Source organism: Castor canadensis, chromosome 1 (genome assembly GCF_047511655.1).
Source record: "Castor canadensis chromosome 1, mCasCan1.hap1v2, whole genome shotgun sequence".
NCBI classification, from domain to species: domain Eukaryota; kingdom Metazoa; phylum Chordata; class Mammalia; order Rodentia; family Castoridae; genus Castor; species Castor canadensis.
This window is the reverse complement of record NC_133386.1, coordinates 139,599,552-139,622,036: the sequence shown is the minus strand read 5'-3', so window position 1 is coordinate 139,622,036 and position 22,485 is coordinate 139,599,552. Positions and strand designations below refer to the sequence as shown.

At 56.6% G+C, this 22,485-nt stretch overlaps 2 protein-coding genes across 5 annotated transcripts; one reads left to right on the top strand and one right to left on the bottom strand.

Annotated features, from left to right (window-relative positions):
* The first annotated feature begins 1,469 nt into the window (after nucleotides 1-1,469).
* On the top strand, nucleotides 1,470-17,094 carry Inppl1 (inositol polyphosphate phosphatase like 1). 2 transcript variants are annotated; one of them, XM_020174016.2, is made up of 29 exons: nucleotides 1,470-1,743; nucleotides 2,727-3,122; nucleotides 5,963-6,026; nucleotides 6,120-6,270; nucleotides 6,473-6,593; nucleotides 6,839-6,979; nucleotides 7,166-7,259; nucleotides 7,360-7,449; nucleotides 7,604-7,702; nucleotides 7,806-7,956; nucleotides 8,045-8,151; nucleotides 8,448-8,550; nucleotides 8,645-8,841; nucleotides 9,144-9,261; nucleotides 9,874-9,970; nucleotides 10,255-10,393; nucleotides 10,503-10,602; nucleotides 10,694-10,782; nucleotides 11,071-11,152; nucleotides 11,283-11,372; nucleotides 11,882-11,995; nucleotides 12,133-12,221; nucleotides 13,015-13,102; nucleotides 13,195-13,350; nucleotides 13,590-13,665; nucleotides 13,760-13,900; nucleotides 15,177-15,849; nucleotides 16,079-16,212; nucleotides 16,327-17,094. In XM_020174016.2, exons 2-29 carry the CDS (start codon nucleotides 2,932-2,934, stop codon nucleotides 16,415-16,417), a joined length of 3,786 nt encoding a protein of 1,261 aa, XP_020029605.1. In that variant the 5' UTR covers nucleotides 1,470-1,743; nucleotides 2,727-2,931; the 3' UTR covers nucleotides 16,418-17,094. The 2 variants fall into 2 exon arrangements, with proteins under 2 accessions (XP_020029605.1, XP_020029606.1); XM_020174017.2 differs by lacking the exon at nucleotides 1,470-1,743 and adding an exon at nucleotides 1,830-1,941.
* Nucleotides 17,070-21,532, bottom strand: Phox2a (paired like homeobox 2A). 3 transcript variants are annotated; one of them, XM_074083865.1, is made up of 3 exons: nucleotides 21,316-21,532; nucleotides 19,058-19,249; nucleotides 17,070-18,187 (listed from the first exon to the last, which is right to left on the bottom strand). In XM_074083865.1, the coding sequence occupies exons 1-3, from the start codon at nucleotides 21,530-21,532 to the stop codon at nucleotides 17,715-17,717; spliced, it is 882 nt and encodes a 293-aa protein (XP_073939966.1). In that variant the 3' UTR covers nucleotides 17,070-17,714. The 3 variants fall into 3 exon arrangements, with proteins under 3 accessions (XP_073939966.1, XP_073939960.1, XP_020029597.1); XM_074083859.1 differs by having other exon boundaries at nucleotides 17,070-18,248; nucleotides 19,062-19,249; XM_020174008.2 differs by having other exon boundaries at nucleotides 17,070-18,164; nucleotides 19,062-19,249.
* Between the last annotated feature and the right edge of the window lie 953 nt (nucleotides 21,533-22,485).

The window sequence follows — 22,485 nt, the reverse complement described above, 5'->3', positions numbered from 1 at the left end:
TGAAAGTGAAACTGTGTAACCTTAGTTTCCTCCTCAATAAAATGGGGATAATAATCTTTGCCTTGGGCTTGTGAAAAGGAAAGGAGCTTTTGTCTAGACAGCATGTGAGCTGAGTGCTTGAACGTTCATGCTCCTCAGAGATCCCGCTGCTCCTGTGGTGCCCTAAATGAGACCCAAGTCTCAGACTTCTGATTCACATTGGTTCTCAAACATCTCCCCTCCCCCAGTCCTTGTCTGCCTGGCTCCATGCTCAGCTCTGCAATGGGAAAGCTGGAAATGAGAGTCCAGGGAAGGCTTTGTACTCCCGGTGGGAGGGGGAAAAAAACTCCCAGTGGGAGGGGAAAAAATTCACACTACTTGATATGATGTGGATTGAAGGGGCAGAGTTGGGCCGTGGGACCCTCAGAGGAGGAAGAGAGCCAATTGGGAAAGCAGTCCCGGGGATTCCTGCAGAGGAAATACTCAAGATCTGTGAACTGGTCCAGTTCTGTGCTCTGGAGGCTCTGCTGGAAGAGGGTTAGAAACCCTTAGGGGCTTCTCAGAGGCAGGGGGCAGGGCCTCTTTGTCTGGCACTTTTGTCCCCTCCCAGGATTAGTAGATATGCCGATTTTAGAAGGTTGCTCTATCTTTGCACAGCCCTTAGGAGCTGGGCCTAACTTGATTTCTGGGTCTCCCTCCTCTCCTTTCCCCCTGGGGAAGTCTTTGTCTCTACAATCCTCCTCAGGGGCACACAAGTACCTGTATGATAACAGTCCGGAGTGGGCGGCCCAGCTGGGACTGGGCCCAGGTGCGCCAACTCCTAGTCCAAGTCTCTCTCCCTCACACCAGCGTGCCCCCGCCCCCCACCCCCACCCCCACCCCCGACACCTCCTTCATACCAAAAGGTGTCTGATGGGGGAAGTTGGGCACAGATTGGGTTCCTGGCAGAATCTGGAGACACGGATTGGTAGGTAGCGGATATTTGTTATTGAATTTATCTAGTCTAGGAGGCCCCAGAGGGCTCCCCTCCACGTTCCCGGCTTTGTTCCAGCTGGGTTAACCCAATGCAAGTTTGAAATACAGGAAACTTCTCAGGACTGATCCGGGCTCTGTCAACAGGTTCAATTTAGCAAAGTGAAAGTTCTTTGCTAGGTTAAAGGGATGCTCTCCCAGCCGCCCAGGAGTAGGCAACAGTGGGGGGGGGCCCCCCAGCTTGGAGGCCTGCGCCTTTAAGGAGCTAGGGGGCGGAGGGGCGGGGCAGGAAGAGAACTCCCGAGAGACGCAGCCACCGGCTAGGTCTTTTTTTGGGAAGGGGCGGGCCAGACCCGGGTAAGGGTGCCGCCCCCTTTCTGGTGGCAGCGTCCCCCTTCCGCTCGGGAGGTGGGTGGGAGGTCCGTGCGTCCCCGGTGTGGGGAGCTCCCGGAGCTGCGTCTGGCCCGCCGAGGCGCAAGTTTGTTGACTTGGAGGGAGTAGCTGGGGCGGGGGCGGTGCTAATAATACCCGTTCGTTCCGCAGTCGCGCTTTACAGTTTACACAGCTGTCACCCTCGTTACTCCTTAATTAATAATAAAAATAGCCGCCGTACGGGCGCGCCCGCCGGGTGCCAGACCCTGTGCCGAGCGCTTTACAAGCAGAGTCCCATAGAGTGCGCCCTCCTAACATTCTCCCCATTGTACAGAGCGGGAAGCCGAGGCTCTGGGAGGTGCAGGGACTTGCCCGAGGTCACTGGGCGGGTGAACAGCTCGGGACCCGGACCCGGACCGGGTGAGGCTGGGCGCGGTGCTGCCCCCCGCTCCCGGGAGAGCCGCGGAGGCGGGGCGGGACGGCGGGCGGGGCGGAAGGCGCAGGGGGTGCGCGGCGGCGGTGGCGGTGGCGGCGGCGGCGGCGGATGGCCATCTTAAGTGGCCGCCGGGAGTCCAGAGCCGCTTCTCCTAGCAAGGAGGCACCGGAGCGGCCCCGGAGGTGGGGACTGCACGCTGCGGCCGTGGCTCTGCAGAGGGCCCGGGAGCCGGGAGGTTGAAGGAACTTTCTCCTACATGGCCAAGGGGGTCCTCTCGTCTCCGACTGCGGGTCCCCTCAAGGCCCCGGCCTGCGGTTGTGGGGAGTGGTGCCAGGGAACTTGGCCGGGGCGGGGGGTGGGGGCCTGCAGGGGACAGTGCGTGAAGCTCGAGGACACTGGACCTCGTCTGCGGGTGTGTGGGCGTCGGATCCCTATGAAGGAGATCCCCGCGAGATTTGTCGGGGGACGGACCGGGTGAAATCAGACCTTAGGGGGATTGGGTTTCAGGAGAGTTGAGGGTCTTTCTCGCTTACATCACGGGGGAGGTGATGGGGGAGAACTCATCCTGGATCTTTCCTTTTTAAGATCCCCGATCCTGCAAGGCTGTAAGGACGCCGAATGGAAAAGCTTTGGGGTGGATTCAGACTTATATGGGGACTAAGGGTCATCTCAGCGCGAATGTTCTAGGGGTGCCGGGATTCTGAAGTGTCGGGACGCAGGATGGGGTCTTGACTTAAGTCGGGACTTGGAGACTGGATCTCTTCGGGGTGGGGGGCAGGATCACCGTGGGATTTGGGAGGCCCGGGTCCTGCGGGACTGTGGGGGCATGGTCCCTGGGAGGAGAGGTGGGGGCAGGGGCGGCCCGGGCCGTGGGCCGACTGGAGGGGGAGGGGGCGGCCGTCCGGCTCGGCGCTGCGCTCCCGCCCCTCCCCCGCCGCCTCTGAACAAACTTTTCTTTCTCTTCAAGTTGAGGCCGGCGCTGCTGGCGGCGGCGGCTGCGCGGCGAACCAGGCGGCCTGCGCGGCGGAGCGAGGAGTCCCGATCCCCGGCTCCGTCTGATCTGCGGATCCTCAGGCCCGGGACCCGGGCACGGCCCCAGTCTCGGCCCGGAGCTTCCCGGGGTGGATGGCGGGGGACGGCAGGTACCGGCTGAGCTGAGTCCTGCACGGGCCATGGCCTCGGCGTGCGGGGCGCCGGGGGCCGCTGGGCCCGGGGGCGCTCTGGGCAGCCCGGCCCCCACCTGGTACCACCGAGACCTGAGCCGTGCTGCCGCGGAGGAGCTGCTGGCCCGGGCCGGCCGCGATGGTAGCTTCCTGGTCCGAGACAGTGAGAGCGTGGCGGGGGCCTTCGCACTCTGCGTCCTGTGAGTGGAGCAGGGTGGGAACTGGGGGGGGAGGAGGGGCGGCCCGGTGTGTTCCAGGTGTGGGGGCGGGGCAGGTGACTGGGGCCGTAGGACGCCAGTCCCACCCACAGAGTGGGGGCCTTGACTTTAACCTGAGACTGAAGAAGGAGGGGGGAGCAGCACTTACTGCTGTGTGTCTGGAGGCACATTCTGGGGGTCTTGGTGCGGAGTTCTGGGGTCCAGGTGATGGGCAAAAATGCCGGCAGTGTTGCAGATCCGTCTAGGATCCCCAGGTAGAAGAGGCATAGAGTGAGAATGCATGTTCCACCCTGTGTGTAGGCTGAGCATGTGAGGGGGGGCAAGAAGAACTGACAAGGTGTGTGAGGATGCCCAGCAGCTTCCTTAGGGGTCTGGCTGGCTGTGTATGGCTGGGGCTGTGGTGGGGGGTTGGCGTTGAGAGGAAGGCTTGGGGAGACAGCAGGGTAAGGCTGTATGGGACTTATGAACTCACTCATGAACCAGTGAATGAGTGTACCCTGGCTCTGGCTGGAGCCCTGAGCCCTCAGTGTGGCTGGCCCTGTCAGCTGTGCATGGCAGTGATGTGGAGTGAATTTGTACTTTCAGTTTTGCAGTGTTCTCCCTGGCCTGTATGCCACAGTCTGACACTGAGTGGGCCTCTGTGCGTCTTTGGAATGGGAAGCTGTGGGGGCTGATCTGTTTAGATCTGCTTTCTTCCTTAACACTGTGAAACACCCTCCCAAGCCCCTGTCTCTTTGTCCCTTCTTTCCTCCTCTGCTCTCCTGACATGTTTGGGGGTGCATTGGACTAGACTACAGAAACATCTTTGGTTGTCACAACTGGGATGGAGCTTTCAGCATCTAGTGGGTAGAAGCCAGAGATGCTGCTGAACACTGACAGTGCCTAAGGCAGGCCCCAACCACTAAAGATTCTTCTGTGCAAGTGTTAGTCATGTTAGTCATGTTAGTTCTGCAGCAGTTGAGAACTCTGGTCTAGGCAGTTGACCTGCTGAGTCAGGGAGCAGTCTTGTCACTCTCAGCTTTTGCCTCAAGTCAAAGGCTCAGTACCAGGAGAACAAAGTAGAATAGCCTAGGGCCATGAATATCCTAGGAGTTACACCTCCCCGCCCCCTCTGAAGTGTACCCCCTATCTAGGGAGAGGAAGGAGGCAGGTGCTGGGTCAGCTGTTGAGTGGGAGGGGGACAGCTGGGCCCCTTATCTCAGTGAGGAACATTATTGTCCCAGTAGGGAGAGAATCCTGGCTCTACTGCTTGGGGGAGGCAGGGGTGGGGTAAGGGGTTTGCCTATTGTTTTGGGAATTCAGCTTTGCCAGTTGAGTGTGACTTCCCTTCATCTCAGAAGCCTGAGGGTAGGGAACAGAAGTGGGGGATTTCTTAGGCTTCACAAACAAATACACACTTGTTTACCTATATACACACTGCATGGACTGGAATAACATTCAGGGCACACCCCTGCCCTGACAGACTTCTGCCCTGCTTTTAAGTCCCAGTTCTCTCCCTTTTATTTGCTCTGTGACCTTGGGAAAGTCGCTTTTTCTATTGGGGGGCCTCAGTTTCCTCATCTGGAGAATAGAGATAATATCTGCTTCAAAATGTGAGAGTTAGGGACTCCACGTGGTGGCTCATGCCTGTAATCCCAGTTACTTGGAAGGTGGAGATCAGGAGGATTGAGCCAGACTCAAGGTCAGCCTGGGCAAAATGTTAGTGAGACCCTGTTTTAACCAACAAGCCAGGCATGGAAGCATGTGCCTGTGGTTTCAGTTACGTGAGAGGCCATAGGTAGGAGGATTCAGATCCAAGGCAAAAATGTGACACCCTATCCCAAAAATAAAGCCTAAAAGGCTTGGGGGTGTAGCACTTAACTCGGGAGCATGAAGCCCTGAGTTCAAAATCCTGGTACGCAAACAAACAAACAAAAGAATTAAATATGTAGGATGCTGAGTACCTGACGTGACACAGAGCCAGGATTCAGTTAATGGGATGCTGTTATTGTTATAAACACAGGCCCACAGTCCACACCTAGCACAAGCAGCCAGGGAGCCTCTGATGGAGGGGAACTTCAGAAGGGATGACCCAGTGGTGATTGGTCTTCTCTGGGGCCAGCACTCCCTCTGCCCAGCACACACAGGCCTGGGGGCCTCTCTGAGGTGTGGAGGCAGAGTGAGCCTTCCATTCCCCACAAAGTATGTGCCTGGCTCAGCTGTCACCTGCTCAGCTGCCACTGCCATCTGTTAGCCCCCTTTTTTGCCGCTCCTTGGCTTGGGGTTCCTAGAGTCTGGGTCTCCCATAGGGGGCCCTCTTGGGTCATTCCAGTTTCCTAGTGTCTGGGGAAGAGGGTAAAGTCCTAGGTTGATGGCCAAACTGCCCAGACACACCCAGGTCCAATAGAGCTAGACACCAACATAAACACAGACAGAGGCTTACACGTGTGCTAGCACATTGCTCGTGCATGCAAACAGGCTAACCAGGCTCTGAGGAGTCTTACTCTGTCAGAGGGGCCAGACTGGTACCATAGCCCAGAGGGGCTGTTTAGACAGCTGTGGAAGCCACAAAAGAGCTGCCTGTTGCTTCCCTGGCCCTAGTGGAGTCTATGTACGTCTAGGCATGGGGAATAGTTCTGGTCATTCCTGCTATTTGGCAACACTAGGGAGGTGGAAGTTGACTGGCTGCATCATTAACCCTGTGTAGCCTGGGCAAATAAATGGTTTTAGGGCAACCAAGCTGAGGGATCTGGGGAACTGGGCCTGGTAGCAGGAGTAGGGGCTGCTTTGGCACTTAGACCCCAGCGTGGGGTGACAGGTTCTGACCCCTGCTTTGCCATCAGGTATCAAAAACATGTGCATACATACCGCATTCTGCCTGATGGAGAAGACTTCCTGGCTGTGCAGGTAGGAGCTTAGACCCCTGACCCATGACCTTGATCCAGTCTCAAGCCTAGGGACCTATGGGCTGACACTTCTCCTGTCCTTGCTGGCTCACAGACCTCACAGGGCGTGCCTGTGCGCCGCTTCCAGACGCTGGGTGAGCTCATTGGCCTGTATGCCCAACCCAACCAGGGCCTAGTGTGTGCCCTACTGCTGCCCGTAGAGGGGGAGAGAGAGTCTGACCCACCTGATGACCGTGATGCCTCAGGTACTGCCTGGTGTGCCCTCCCTGCCCTGTCTCCTGACTCTGCCTGCTTCTTCCCATCCCCTCTTCTCATCCCCACTTCCCCTGAAGCCCCCCTTTTCCCCAACCATATTACCCCCTCTCTTTATCCCCCTTTTCCATGAAAGTCCTTGACAGTCCCTGCCACATACCACTGAGTATGTGCCCTGTTAACCCCCGTCCACAGATGTGGAGGACGAGAAGCCCCCGTTGCCCCCGCGCTCTGGATCCACCAGCATTTCTGCCCCCATTGGTCCTAGTAGCCCCCTGCCATGCCCTGAGACTCCTACAACTCCAGCTGCTGAGAGGTAAGACTCCCCCTGCCAAGAACCCTTACTGAGCAGGAAGTCCCTTTCTCCTTTGTGAACTGTTTCCCCAAAAGAGGTGGAGGCAACTTCTGAGCCCCACTCCACCCCTCTGGAATATCCTCTACTTCAGATGTCCTGCCCCATCACAACTCTGATTGCTACCCATACTGTGTCCTATAGGGACATGTAGGGGTGCTGGGACAGGGTTGGTGGGATTTCCACTGATTCTTAACCTCTCTATGAAGCACTCCTAATGGGCTGAGCACCGTCTCACACGAGTATCTGAAGGGCAGCTATGGACTGGACCTGGAGGCTGTGCGGAGTGGAGCCAGCAACCTGCCCCACCTCACCCGTACCCTCGCCACCTCATGCCGGAGGCTGCACAGGTACTGATGACAGCCGACCCCACATACCACTCTCTGGCCTCCAATCCTGAGTAATGAGCCAGCCACTGCCTCCTCGCTTCTTTCCCTGAGCCCTGGTGCCTCATGCTCAAGGTGGAAGTGCCACACCTTGCACCCCATTCCTTGGACTTAGGTCAGGGTGGGAGTCTGACCTGGTGTCTCCCCTAGCGAGGTGGACAAGGTCCTGTCAGGCCTGGAGATCCTGTCCAAGGTGTTTGACCAGCAGAGCTCGCCCATGGTGACCCGTCTTTTGCAACAGCAGGTGAGATTGTAGTGTGGGAGGTGGGGAACAGTCGGGAGCAGGGTGTGGGCTTCTGCTTGTGGGGGGCCACATGTGTCAGCCTTATTCTTCCTCACCACAGAGCCCACCACAGACTGGGGAGCAGGAACTGGAGAGCCTGGTGCTAAAGCTGTCAGTGCTAAAGGACTTCCTATCAGGAATCCAAAAGAAGGTGGACTGACTCTCCTCCACCCCACCCCCTGCAATCATTGACCTGATCTCAACCTGAAGCCACAATTTAGCGTTGACCCTGACATCAGCTGTGCCCCTCCCCACCCCAGCCCTCAGCATGTCCCCTCACCTCACCCTGCCCTTACCACCTGCAGGCCCTAAAGGCTCTGCAGGACATGAGCTCTACAGCACCCCCAGCCCCTCTGCAGCCTTCTACACGCAAGGCCAAGACTATCCCCGTGCAAGCCTTTGAGGTACATGGCAGGTGGGGCCTCATGCATCAAAGGACAGCTGGAGGTGAAGGGGGTGCTGCTGCCCCCAGGTTTTGCCAACAGTCCTCCCCTCTCTGACCTGCAGGTGAAGCTTGATGTGACACTGGGTGACCTGACTAAGATTGGAAAGTCACAGAAGTTCACGCTGAGCGTGGATGTAGAGGGTGGGAGGCTGGTTCTGCTGCGGAGACAACGGGACTCCCAGGAGGACTGGACAACCTTCACGCATGACCGCAGTGAGACAGGGCCAGACCTGGGAGAGGTGGGGAGGGTAAACTTCAGCCTGGGGGCACAGGCTCATGTGACATGTCCTCCATCCCCTAGTCCGCCAGCTCATTAAGTCCCAGCGTGTCCAGAATAAGCTGGGTGTTGTGTTTGAAAAGGAGAAGGACCGGACCCAGCGCAAGGACTTCATCTTTGTCAGTGCCAGGGTGAGCGGCAGGCTGGACCAGGGTGCTGGGGGCTGCTGGGATCCCCGGATGAGGAAGAGAGGGAGCATGTGGTGTGGGTCTGTCATCCTTCCTGGCAGGGATAGGCTTGAGAGGGCAGAGTAGAGGGCATCAGGAGAGAATGGCCTGAGAGTAGATTCACTGAGTACCTGTAATATGTCTCAGTAGTGGGTGTATAGTGGGGAACCTCAGGCATGACCCTCTCATCTAGCAGGGTGTTCCTGTGGAGGGGGGCCTCTGGTTGCTTCCTTGTCCCTCACTTGCTGCTGTCCCCCCAGAAACGGGAGGCCTTCTGCCAACTGCTGCAGCTTATGAAGAACAAACACTCCAAGCAGGACGAGCCCGACATGATCTCTGTCTTCATAGGCACCTGGAACATGGGTCAGGCCTAGGCTGGGTCTGGGTTGGGTCAGGGGGCTGGTCCCAGGGCAGGGGCCTAACCCCCTTACCCCTGCCTCATCCCCTCCACCTCCAGGAAGTGTGCCGCCTCCAAAAAACGTGACATCTTGGTTCACATCAAAGGGTCTGGGGAAGGCCCTGGATGAGGTCACAGTGACCATACCCCATGACATCTATGTCTTTGGGACCCAGGAGAACTCAGTGGGTGACCGAGAGTGGCTGGACCTGCTTCGTGGGGGCCTCAAGGAGCTTACAGATCTGGATTACCGCCCGGTGAGGGGGGGAGTAACTACCTAGTGCCTGTTCTCACAGAGCAGACTTTCCTGCTTGACTTTCTGGCTGACCCTGGGGAACGCTGCCAGGCTGACTTTCCCTCTGTTTCCTGGCATTTCCTTTGAGGGCTCTAACCTGAGTGCTTCATGCCTCTGGTGGACCTGTTCCTCTCTGGTTCCTCAGAAGAAGGAGCAGCAGGCCTTCCATCCTGTGACTAACAAAACACTCTAGATGACAGGGCAGGGAGAATGTGGACAGGGGCCCCAGCCCAAGGCAAGTGTAACCTCAGACCCTCTACACAGATTGCCATGCAGTCGCTGTGGAACATCAAGGTGGCTGTGCTGGTCAAGCCAGAGCATGAGAACCGAATCAGCCATGTCAGTACGTCCAGTGTGAAGACTGGCATTGCCAACACCTTAGGTGAGCAGGGGAAGCAGGTTTCTGAGCATGGCGGGCTCCCTTTGTCCATGCCTCCTGCCTCCTTTCCAGCCCAAGGTCGCCCCATTTTTTGGTGGCCCATACAGAGGGTATTTTGAACTTTGTACAATGTATTCTCATTTTAAATCTCTTCTAGCCAGAATAAAAGAAAAAAAATCTCTTCCAGCCCTATCAGGAAGGCAAGGCTAGGATAGTTATCTCCATTTCACAGATGATAAAACTCAAACCAGAGTCGTTGAGTGACTTGTCAAAGCAAGTCATTCAACTTACACAGCAAATAAGAGCCAGGCATAGTGCCTAAGTCTCCTGATTTGCAGTCCAGGGCTCCTCTTCAGAATCTACAGAGCCTTTCAGCTGTATCCTTGAGAGTCCCTGTGATTGTCAGGGGCTCTGCTCACAGACAGACAGATGCAGGCTATCCAGATAGACCTTGTGTGCCCTAGGAGGAACCCCAGGAAAGGTGTGGATGGGTCTTCAGGGGCCTGTCTGCCTCATGATATCTGGGTCCTCTTCTTACTGCTTTGAGGGGACAGAAGGAAGAGTTAGGGCCCTTTGTGGGTGACCCAGGCCTTCCTCTTTCTCTTGACCTGACAGGGAACAAGGGAGCTGTGGGTGTCTCCTTCATGTTCAATGGCACCTCTTTTGGCTTTGTGAATTGCCATCTTACCTCGGGAAATGAGAAGACTGCCCGGTGAGGAGCAGCTTTCACTTGGGATGGGCTCCCTCTCCCATGGCCCAGTCTTTGACCCTAAACATCCCTGAACCTAGAGACTCTTCTGCTACCTTTCCCAATTCAACACCTCTCTTCTCTACTCCTGATTTTGTTCCTCCTGAGCTGGGGAACCTTGTCCTCAGCTCCTCCCTGTCTCTGAACCCTGATCTCTGCCCCATCCCTGACTCCAGAGATTTTTTTTTTTACCTTTATGATCATCCTCTCTCCTGACTTGGGGACCTGCTGCCAACTCCCCATTGTAGGCGGAACCAGAACTACCTGGACATCCTGCGTCTGCTCTCATTGGGTGATCGGCAACTCAGTGCCTTTGACATCTCTCTGCGTTTCACTCACCTCTTCTGGTTTGGAGACCTCAACTACCGCTTGGACATGGATATCCAGGTGCAAGCAGGGCCCTGTGGTTGCCTGTAGGGAGGGTGGAGGCCAGAAGGGCTGTCACCCTGGGTCTGCTCTAGAGGTACCCCTCCAGCCTCTGCATCCTGCACTGCAGGAGATCCTGAACTACATCAGCAGGAAGGAGTTTGAGCCTCTGCTCAGGGTGGATCAGCTCAACCTGGAGCGGGAAAAGCATAAGGTCTTCCTTCGATTCAGTGAGTGGGGCTGGAAGGTGGTCTCTGAGGACCCTGGTGTTCCTGGGTCTTTGTGGCCTTGAGTCCCACACGTATCCCCTGCTCTCCTTAGGTGAGGAGGAGATCTCCTTCCCACCCACTTACCGCTATGAGCGGGGCTCCCGGGATACGTATGCTTGGCATAAACAGAAGCCAACTGGGGTGAGTGGAAAAAATGGAGTGGGCTTTGAGGGAAGCCCAGGCCTGCAGTGAATCTAGGACGTGCGTGTGTTTTGTGGGGATGTCACAGCTTTGGGCCTCTGCAGTTATAACTCCAGCTTATGTGGTCTCCCTGAGGCCTTCTGGATGCCCCTGGGTGTTGTGGGGCTCCAAGGGGGTAAGTGGTTGCTGGGACCTGGTGTTAACAGAAGTATGGGACCTTGTCAGTGCTGGGTCCATGCTGAGAAATTCCCAGCTGTCAGCTCTGGCCTCTGCTCCCTCCTGCCCCAGGTCCGGACCAATGTGCCCTCATGGTGTGACCGAATTCTATGGAAATCCTACCCAGAGACCCACATCATCTGCAATTCCTATGGTCAGAGCCTCCCCAGCAGGGTGGGGGGAAGATGCTGGGTGGTCACTGTCCTTCCTCTTTCTTCCTTTGGGAAGGGGAACAGAGAGTAGGGATATTTCCCCTGAGTCTTATCCCTGACCCCTCTGCCCAGGTTGCACTGATGACATCGTTACTAGTGACCATTCCCCTGTATTTGGGACATTTGAGGTTGGAGTTACTTCTCAGTTCATCTCCAAGAAAGGTGACTATTCTGGATGTGGTTGTAGATATGGCATACATTTGGGTGGGCACAGGGTGGAAGGGATGTACATAGGTCTGTGTGATCTGAGTGCAGAAGTATTTTGGAATATGTGGTATGTGAGGGTATCTGTGCACCTAGGTCATTGTGAGAGGTGTGAGCCCACAAGTGGCTGTGCATATGTTTGAGTGTAACATACCTGCCTGGGGCTACATGTGTGTCTGGAGGTGTAGCATATTGTTGGCAGGCAAGCCTACAGGCATTCTCATCCCCAGCCTCCCCTGACTGGATCTTTCATCCTTGGGTTGTCTTTCTGTCCTGATCTAGGACCTGGGCTTTGGGGGGGTCTCCCTATTAGTGGTTTAGGATTGGGAGGCCCCTCTTAGCCTTGTCTTCTGTCCTGCCAGGGCTACTGATTTCCTGTTCCAGGCTCAGTCTTTCTGTCCCATTCCTCTGGGATCCTTTTAGGCCCTCTCAAACCTTCTGCTTGCAATTCTTTCCTTGCTCCTCAGGGCTCTCAAAGACTTCAGACCAGGCCTACATTGAGTTTGAGAGCATTGAGGCCATTGTGAAGACAGCCAGCCGCACCAAGTTCTTCATTGAATTCTATTCTACCTGTTTGGAGGGTCAGAGGGGGCCCAGGGTTGGTTGTGGGTCAAGGGAGGGTGGGAGGCTAGAGGCTCCCGGAATAGTCAGCCCTCAATCTGGGGAAAAGGGAAGTTGGGAGGTGTTCTCAATTGGATGTCCCTCACCCTCATCCCAGAATATAAGAAGAGCTTTGAGAATGATGCCCAGAGCAGTGACAACATCAACTTCCTCAAAGTGCAGTGGTCCTCCCGCCAGCTGCCCACGGTGAGGCTGTAGGCAGGGCCCAGGCTGGAGGGTGAGGGGACACAGAGAATGGCGAGGCAGGGAACACTGGGGGGCCTACCTGGAGGAAAATTGGGCCTGGCAGGGTGTGTGTGTGTGCAGTGCTCATACATATGAACCAACAAGATAAGAATATTTAGGAAGTATGGAATCAAATTGCAATTTGTTCATTTGTTCAATAAATATTTCTTAGTTAGGTACAGTGGCTCAAACCTGAAATCATAGGCACTCAGGAGGTAGAGATCGGGAGAATTGCAATTTGAGGTCAGCCTGGGCAAAAAGTTCTTGAGACCCCCATCTCAACTAATAAAAGCTGGGTGTGGTGGCATGTACCTGTCATTCTAGCTCCATGGGAAATAGGATTGGAGTTCAGATGGCCCCAGCATAAATGTAAGCCCCTATTTCAAAAATAACCAAAGCAAAAAGGACTGGGGACATGGCTCAAGTGGTAGAGAACCTGCCTAGCAAGGGCGAAGCCCCGCCTTCTTCAAACCCCAGTAGCAACAAAATAATAATAATAATAAATGCTGATTGAGCCATTGCCAAATATCAAGTCCTGTATTGAGAACACAAAAAAATTAATTATAGAGCTATTAAGTGCTGTGCAGGCCCATGCAAAGCTGTGTCTTACACATTAAGGGTTTGGGAACTTTGCCTTAAAGTGAATGAATGTGGCCAACCTGAGGCGGGATGAGAGGTGGCAGGGACGGCATGTGAGAGGGGCACAAGGTGTGGTTGGGACTTCATTCCTCACTGGACCTCTCTCGTTCCCAAGCTCAAGCCAATTCTGGCTGATATCGAATACCTGCAGGACCAACACCTCCTGCTCACAGTCAAGTCTATGGACGGCTATGAATCCTATGGTGAGGAGCAAGAGGTGCCTAAGGGTACAAGAAACTAGGCAAAGACCTAAAATAGTTTGGCAATTTGCTGGTGTGTTGCATCTGCCCCTTAGGGGAGTGCGTGGTTGCGCTCAAATCCATGATTGGCAGCACAGCCCAGCAGTTCCTGACCTTCCTGTCGCATCGTGGGGAGGAGACTGGCAACATCCGTGGTTCCATGAAGGTGCGGGTGCCCACCGAGCGTCTGGGCACCCGTGAGCGGCTCTATGGTGGGGGCTCCATTGGGAGGGTATGGGCATGGGATAGGGTGGTGTGGATAGGTGGAGGAGGGGAAAGACCAAGGGTGGACAGCATGTTGGATCCCAGGATACTGGGAGGTTCAACAAGGGTAGCTGGGAGTGGACATGCCCTGAGGAATAGTTGGGAAGGGGCTGGCAGGCTCAGTGGATATCTCTGGGATCCAGGACCTCAGGTTGTCTCTTGAGTCTCCCTTCTCTCTGCTCCCCAGAGTGGATCAGCATTGATAAGGATGAGGGAGCAAAGGGCAAAGCCCCCTCTGTGTCCCGAGGCAGCCATGAGGGCAGGTGAGCTACTGCTGTGTTGGAAGTCACACGAAGGGGTGCCTGGGGGCTCCTGGTCATCCCTACTTCATTTCCCCTCTCCTGTGCACCATGGCAGATCAGGGAACCGCAAACCAGCCTCTACAGAGGCCTCTTGTCCACTGTCCAAGTTGTTTGAAGAGCCAGAGAAACCACCACCAACTGGGAGGCCTCCAGCTCCACCCCGAGCAGCTCTCCGGGAGGAGCCCTTGAATCCCAGGTGAGAGGAGCAACCTGTCATCCCTTCCCCCCACTCTGTCCATCACTGTGTTTGGCTCTCAGGGCCAGTCTAGGGATTGTTTGCTATTTTTTTTTAATTTTTATTATTCATATGTGCATACAATACTTGGGTCATTTCCCCCCCCACCCCCACCCCCTCCGTTACCACCCACTCCGCTCGATTGTTTGCTATTTAAGTACTTTGCCACCCTGTGGCAACTGGCCAGCCAGGACTCCCTTAGGTGCGACTCTTGAGTCAGTGAGCACACTCAGCCTTTCCTCCCAATTCTGTCTTAAAAAGTGGATGTAGAAGTTGATTCTAGAGCTGGGCATGTGGTGCATGCCTGTGATTCCAGCACTGGGAGGCAGAGCCAGAAGGATCACAAGTTTGAGGCTAGCCTGGACTACATAGCAAGACTCTGTCTCAAACAAAATTGGTTCTAGAACAGCTGCCTGTAGGTAAGCAGACCCTGTTTGAACCCTCTGTTTGTAGAAGGTGCAGGCTCAGCACAGGATTTCCCGGGATACATGCTGTGGGGCTCTGCTATATAAAAGGCTCCATGGGTTTGTGGTCAAAAGAGTTTGGGACTTGCTTCTTGCTAGGTTCTTTCTTAAATCTTTCCAGTGTACAAGCTCCAAGTATGTGAACAGAGAGGAAATTTCTTTTCAATGCCAGTAAATATAGTTTCTCAAACTTAATGGACCAGGAAACTTCTTTCCCACATAATAACTATTATGTCCTGTAGAACTAGTGTTCTGTGATTCAAACTCTGGAAAAGCCAGGCTTGCTTTGTAATGCTTTCCAGTTGTCTCTTGAACTTAAATAAAAACTCCTAGGTAGTGATGCTTTTTCACTCAGCTTCCTCTGTTCTCATTTATCTTGGTTCTGTCCTCAAGCTTGAGTAAAAAGCCAAACCTTGAGTAAGATTCTGCAGCAGCTAGACCTCAGATGCTTTGGGAGGCTTTCCAAAGCTCTGCTGTCTCTCATCAGTGGCCTTTATCTTCCTGCCTTTTGGTGCCTCTGCTTTCATCCATTTGAGCTCAGGACTCACAGTTACAAAGTCGTGAAAATTTGAGAATCTGAGCAAGTGAGGCCAGGGAGTCTAGGATTATGCCTTCAGCATCGATGCCTCAACTTTAGAGAGGGTGAGAAGGACAAGCGATGTACTCACGGTCACGTGCAAGTCTGCCTTACCTCACTCGGTTCTCTCCCCTGCATCTGTTACCTTCACCTTCAGTTTCTGAATCTTGACTTAATTATTCTGTTCCCAAACCAGGTTGAAGCCAGAGGGGGCTCCTGAGCCGGAAGGGGTGGCATCTCCTCCACCCAAGAACAGCTTCAATAACCCTGCCTACTATGTCCTTGAAGGAGTCCCACACCAGCTGCTCCCCCTGGAGCCACCCTCGCCTGCCAGGGCCCCTGTCCCACCTGCCACCAAGAACAAAGTGGCCATCACAGTGCCTGCTCCACAGCTTGGACGCCAGCGGCCCCCTCGTGTGGGAGAGGGGAGCTCATCAGATGAGGACTCTGGGGGCACACTGCCCCCTCCAGATTTCCCACCCCCACCACTGCCAGACTCTGCTATTTGCCTGCCCCCCAGCCTGGATCCTTTGTCAGTGCCAGTGGTCCGGGGCCGTAGTGGAGTTGAGACACGTGGCCCACCGCCTCCCAAGGTCCATCCACGGCCTCCGTTACCCCCAGGCTCTTCACCTGCCGGCACTTTCCTTGGGGAGGTAGCAAGTGGGGATGACCGGTCTTGCTCAGTACTACAGATGGCGAAAACACTCAGTGAGGTGGATTATGCTTCTGCTGGGCCTGGACGCTCAGCACTACTTCCAAGCCCCCTGGAGCTGCAGCCACCCCGAGGACTGCCCTCTGACTATGGCCGGCCCCTCAGCTTCCCTCCACCCCGGATCAGAGAAAGCATCCAGGAAGACCTGGCAGAGGAGGTATGTGGACCAGGGCTAGCTGACTGTGTGTACTGGGGTGGGGGCAATTGCCCACTTCATCCAGTGGTGTTCCCTCTGCCCTGAGCTGCACACTGGTGGCTTAGAGGACACATGAATCAGTCCTACTCTTCCTTCCTTGCCACCTATCCCCCCAGAGCAAGGGTAGAATGTGACGGTTTGTTGGTGTTTTTGTGCTCAGTGCTCCGCTAACATCCCCTATTCCCTTCAGGCTCCGTGCCCGCAGGGCGGGCGGGCCAGCGGGCTGGGCGAGGCGGGCATGGGTGCCTGGCTGCGGGCCATCGGCTTGGAGCGCTATGAGGAGGGCCTGGTGCACAATGGCTGGGACGACCTGGAGTTTCTCAGGTGGGGGCGGGGCCGGAGGTGGATAGGGTGGGTATCTGGCCTCAGGACGGGGCTATGGGCTTTTCTGGACCTTCTAGACCTTCTAGTTCATCTCCAAGCCTCTCGCTCCCACAGTGATATCACCGAGGAGGACCTGGAGGAGGCGGGGGTGCAGGACCCGGCTCACAAGCGCCTCCTTCTGGACACCCTGCAGCTCAGCAAGTGATCGCAGAGGCTCCACGAAGCTGCAAATTCAGTGCTTCCTCCCCTCTGTGAAGGTCCAGCGGAGTCCCGGTTGAAAAGTTAGGAGGGGCGAGGGGCAGTCCATCTCTGCCTATTTATTGGGGATCTTCGTTCCCTACTGCCCAATTATTTGGAATGCCCTAATCAGTACATCCTGCCTCCCCACTTTTTAGGCCTGGGGCTGTTCAGTAGCCTGGTGCGAACCTCTCCACTCGGGGTACAATCTGGGCCACCAGCTCCGCTGTTTCTGCTGCCCTCCCTCAGGCCTAAACCATGGAAGAAGAGGTCCTCTAGGACTCCTTCCCAACTGCTATGTGGGAGGAGGGAGCGGCATCTGACCGGAAATGAAGGAAGAGCCCCAGGATTGGGCTGGGGTTAATTTAAGTTTTTTTGTGTGTGTGTGTGGGTTTGGGAAGGGAGGGCACCTTAATATTATTGGGGTCAGTGAGGGACAGGACTTCGGACAATGAGGTGCCAGTTTGCTCAGTTCTGTCTCCTGGTCCATGCCGCCCTGTGCTGGGGATGTGCGGCAACCGTAGAGGGGGACATTTCCTCGTTGGTCGCAACCACAGCCGGGGACAGGATTCTTGCAAGCAGTCTATTCCCATCCTGGACACTCAGAAGGGTTCGATGTCTTCAATAAATTAAGTTTTATTTGGATAGAGCAAAATCACCTTAATAAATTACAAGTTTTTCAAAGAAAACAAAACAAGGAAAAGGAAAAACCTCTCTATCCCCTTCCCAGGGCAGTGCCTCCCCCTCTAACAAGTTCACCCTCTGGTCTAGGGATGGGGGGAACTCTTAGTAATGAGTGGTGGGCCCTTCAGGCCGCTGATTATGCCAGCCTTTGCATGGTGTGGGGGTCAATGAGGGTGGGATATAGGTGTGGGGACGTGGGCACTCATGGTCATTGAGGTTAGGAGTGAGTGACCCAGCTAGCTGCAGTGGTGCTTCTCCTTTTGGACCCTCAGGTTTGAGCACTGTGTTAAAGACATTATTTGATCCTGGCTCCAAAGAAAGCCAACCTCTAAGGGGCTCTCAGCTCTCCTGGAGGGGTTCCTGGTGAAAAGTGCTGTTCTCTTCTGGGTGCGGGTGGATGAGGACGACTGGCTGTGACTTGGTTTCCAACACCGGGGATGGCACACCTAGGGATCAGACACCGTGGGGAGGGGGACAGGTGGGGGGTTTCCAGGCAGACGGCCGGGATGGGGGGGGCTGTCAGGTCCTGCAGGGGCACGGGTGTCTCTGGGGGCAGGCTCGGAGCCTCCGGAGGCCGGCGGCTAGAAGAGATTGGTCTTCAGGGCGGGGCCGGGCTTCCTGTGAAAGGAGGACAGAACTCCCGAGAAAGGCCCGGGCCCAGGCTCTGCCGGCTGCCAGGCCTTAAGTAGCTCCGCCGCGCCTGCACCCGGCCCGCCGCCCCCACCGCCCGCCACACCGGCCCACAATGCCCCTTTGAGCGGCTGTGGCCCCGGCCCGGGCCCAGGCCCGGAGCCCAGCGCGGCGGGCAGCGGGCTGGGACTCAGGCGCGGGCTGGCCAGGCTGGGCGCGGGCGGCGGCGGCAGCGATGCGGTGCTGTCGGGTGTGGGGCTGCACGTGGACTCCTTGGAGTCGTCGTCCTCGGACGAGCAGCGCGCCTCGCCCTTTTTGGCGCCTGTAGCACCCGCCGCACCCTTGGCGCTGGCCGCGCGCTCTTGTTTGCGGAACTTGGCCCGGCGGTTCTGGAACCAGACCTGTGGGCACAGGGGCCAGTCAGCTCGGACAAAGGTCGGAGAACGAACAAGGTCAGCCCCGGGTCGCAGCCCCTGGGGTGAAACCTCGATTCGGAAAGCATCGGCCTGGATCATTAACAGTCCTAGAGGTCCACCGCATTCGGAGTGTTGGCCCCTCGGTCCTCCACCACTCGGCGGGTTCCGCCTCCGATCTCTTGTCCCCACTCACCCTTTCCTCCAGGTAGGTCCTTAGGGTTTTGACCTTAGGATCTGCTCATCCATGGACCCCGCCCGCTGCCTCCCAGTCTTCTGAGAGCGCTCCTCACCCTCTGCTCTGCTCCTCAATTTCTTTTTTGGGAAGCTGGGGCATTGATCCTGGAGCGTCCCAGGGCCGTGAAGAGCGGACTGGGGGACGTTAGGGAAACCTTTTTTTCCAGGCCTCCGGTCAAAACCGGCCAGTTAAACAACTACCCGAGATGGGCCGGCTCTCTGGCTGGGCACCGCCCCCAAGCTTAAGGCTTCTCGGGCTAGGGGGTGTCACAGCTGGAGCGCTTGGTACCTGGAAGTGCTGACTGGCCCGACCCCACTCCTCCGCGGGCTCCCCCTCTACCCACTGGCTCACCTCCGGCTTCTCAAGTAAAATTCTGAATCTCCGGCTCTAGGAGGGAGACGGGGGAAATCGAAGGGAGAGACAACTGGGAACTAAGCAGCCTGTGTCTCCCAAGAGCCTCCAAGTCCTGACCCTGCTGCCTTACTGACTGCCCAACCGCACCGGGACTGTGCCGTGGTCACTGGCCCTAGATCCTTGTTTCCAGGCTGCAGCTGTCTGTCCCTGGGCCCCTGATGTCTAACTTCCCGTACCCTCTCCACGCGGGTGCGCACACACACAAGCACATACACACACAAGCACATACGCACCTGCACGCGAGCCTCAGTGAGGTCAATCTTGAGCGCCAGTTCCTCCCGCGTGTAAATGTCCGGGTAGTGGGTCTCCGCGAAGACGCGCTCCAGTTCCTTGAGCTGTGCGCTCGTGAACGTGGTGCGGATGCGCCGCTGCTTGCGCTTCTCGTGCAGACCAGACGGCTCTGGGAAGAACTTGTAGGGCACTGTGGGCGTGTGCCGGGGTGGGGGGCAAGGGCAATGAAGGTGGGGGCACGTGAGAAGCCGAGCTCAGACTGCTGAGGGAATTGGGTTCCCTCCTCCCCTAGGTTTGTTCCTCATGGCCTCCCGCCAAGCGTCCGTCCCTACAGGACGATGGAAACTGCAAGGGTAAAAGGCTGACTGGGATCAGGAAGACTTGGGGTTCCACAGGGGCCTGAAACCAGGAAACCAGAATCCGATCCTCCAGCCAAGTCCCTCGACTTGTCCCTGGTCCGGCGCCCTGTTCCCTCCTCCTCTCTTCATCCCTGCCGTTCCACTACCTCCCTTCCCTTGGGGTTATCAGTGTGTCCACACAAGGGTCTCTCCATCCGCCTGCCTGACTTCAGGTCCTTCACTGTCCACACTAGCCCTGGATGTCTGCCAGGTGTCATCAGTACAAGGAATCTACTTCAGCCCTGCCACCACTTCTCAGTTGTGTCTGTACACAGCTTTGGTCCCCTCTGTGCCCTACAACCCATCTCTCTCCTCTGGGGGCCTCATTTTCTCAGCTTTGCCTCATATCCCTAGTCCCCATTCTCCTCCAGGTGTCCCCCTCCCCTCTTCCTCATCTTCTTCCATGTCAATCTCTCTTTAACTTTCCCCGTGTGGGCCACTCTTTTCTTTGTGCCCATTGAGAAAGGTTCTTAATTCTTCCTAATTCTTCCTACTCAAGTTCCTCTTTTTTGTCTTTCTTCTCTTCCCCTCCCCCAGACACCTTCTCTGTGTCCCTTCTCCCCTAAATCTCATCCCACCTCTCCCTCTCACTCTCCTCCTATACTCCATCCTAAACTTCACTGCCCTATAGACAGACACTGTCTCTGCATTCCTGTCTCACCCTGGTTTAGGATTCCATGTTTTCTTGGGGATCCCTAATCTCCATCTTCGTCCCATCATCTTTCCAGGTTCCCATCTCCCCTAATTCATTTCTCCAAATACCGCATTCCTATCTCTGTCTCCCTCATTGCTGTTTCCAATCTCTTTGGGTCCCTGCCTCCTATAATTCCTGTCCCCATCACCTGGTTCTTATCTCCATCTTTCAGTCCCGTGTTCCCATTTATCTTGGGGTCCCCAACTTTCCCATTTGTGTTCCCATCTCACTGTACTGTATCCCTATCCCCACAGTCTCAGAGTCTCATTTCTTGGGAGCCTATCTTCCTGTTTCCTGTTCCCATCTCCCCAGTCCCCATTCTCATCCAGGGCAGTCAATCTCCCCATCCTTGTTCTAGTCTCTGGCCACATCTCCCGGGTTCTCATTTACCCAAATTCAGGTACTTAGCTCCCGACCAGTCCCAGTCTTCTATTGGGGAAGGAGATGGGGTGGGGCAGGGTAACTGAAGGGATGAGGATGTCTGAGAGGCTCAGTGAGGTTGAGGATTCTGACAGGGACTTGGATCAAAGCGCTTGGGGGTGCAGGAGCTGCTTCTGGGTTCTGCAGGGCTCTAGCTGGGAGAGTCTGGGGGCGAAAATTAAAGTGACTTAGTGACCCAGGCCCCATTTCTGTGGCTATGGTAACTGGTTTTGGCGGTGCAGAAAGATTTGGGCCCACGACAGGGCAGGGGAGGGGCCTGGGGCTCTAGGAAGGTTCCCATCTGACCAGCTCGGCTGCAGCAAAGATCCTTGCTTAGGGGGTCGTGCATCATGTGGGAAAGGGGGTGATAAGAAAAGGGGGTCTGCTTGGACTGAGCTGGGAGCCTGGTCCAAAGATACAGGTGATGGAGAGGTTTGGTGGTTAGTCTGCAGGTGGGGAGGCAAAGGCCTTAGGGGCCCAGGTCTGAACCCGTGTCTGTTTCCTTGACCCAAAGAGCCCAGGATATAGATTTGGCAGCGAGAAAGAGGAACGGGAGGGGCATGAGGGTGCGGCTCATTCCTGTCTAGAAACCTCGTATACTGGAGGGTCTCACAGGGCGTTAGAGGGTCTGGCCAGGGCAGGGATGGGGACGGTCATAAGGTAATCGCATTCATTTGCAGAGTAGGGCAAGGCACTGGGGTCCCGCAGGATTTGGAGGGAGGGTTGGGTCGGGACTGCGCTCACCTGCCGAGTAGGGCGCGGGCTGGTGGTCGCGTAGGGCGCCAAGCGCGCAGTTGGAGGAGCCGAGCGCGGGGCAAGGCGGCCCCGCTGCGGGGAAGGCAGGCCGCAAGGGGCTGTATTGGAAGCCGCCAGGCTGGCTGCAGGCGCCGAAGTCGCCGTAGGCGGACGCTTCCATGGCCGCCACGCACGAGTCGTACGAATTGAGGTAGGAGTAGTCCATCGGCCCGGGGGGCGGGGGCGGGGGCCGGGCTGGGCCGGGTTGGGGTCGGGGTCCCGGGCCGGACGGAGGTCGGGATGGAGGTTCGAGCGCCAGGCGCGGAGTACCCGAGACCGGCTCTGAGCGCCTGACAGTCCGCCCGCCCCGTCGCGGCCGCACTCTGCCCGGGTGTAACGCAAGTGCAGCCCCGCCAGCCCGCGCGCCTTTTAACGCGCAGGACCCCGCGGAGGGGGCGGGGCGGGGCGAGCTTCAGGGGGCGGGGCCTGGACGGCCTAGACCCCGCCCCCAGACACCCCGGACCCCCAACCCAAAGAGTCCCTGCCGCCCTCTTAGGGCTTCCGAGGTACAGGGCGGGGCTGCGCGGGACCCCATCCCGAGTTCCCATCCTGTCCCAATTGGCCCAGACCTTCAGTCCCTACACATCGTGCCAAGCCGGAGGGTCCCGACCTCTTTCCCGGGCCTCCCCACCTGCGGCCCTGCGGAAACGAGGGGAGGCAGGCCCCGCGGCGCTGGTGTGAAGAAGTTAATTCAATTTGTCTTGATAACCGAGTTATTCCGATCCGGCCCCTCAGCCCCGCCCCCAGTGAGGTCCCATCCCGGCGGGGACAGCAGAGGCTGCCCTGGAGGGGGGATGAGGACAAGGACGGAGCCTGGGACTGGGACGGGGAGGGGGCGTGGGTACAGAGAGGAGTCAGCGGCGCAAACAAGGAGAGAAAGGGATAGAAACCGTGATGGAGATGGGGGACAAGAGGGATACAGGTATACAGATGCAGACAAGGACGAAACGTGTACAAGAGAAAGGCGGGGGTGGAGATGGGGGCAAGGTAGACACAGAGAAGGAGACAAGGATATGAGGGAGATAGAGAAAGGCAGGCATGCAGATGGAGACATGGACGGCATTAAGGGTTGTGATGAGCGCGGGAGAGGGCTGAGACAAAACAGGGACAGGCATAGTG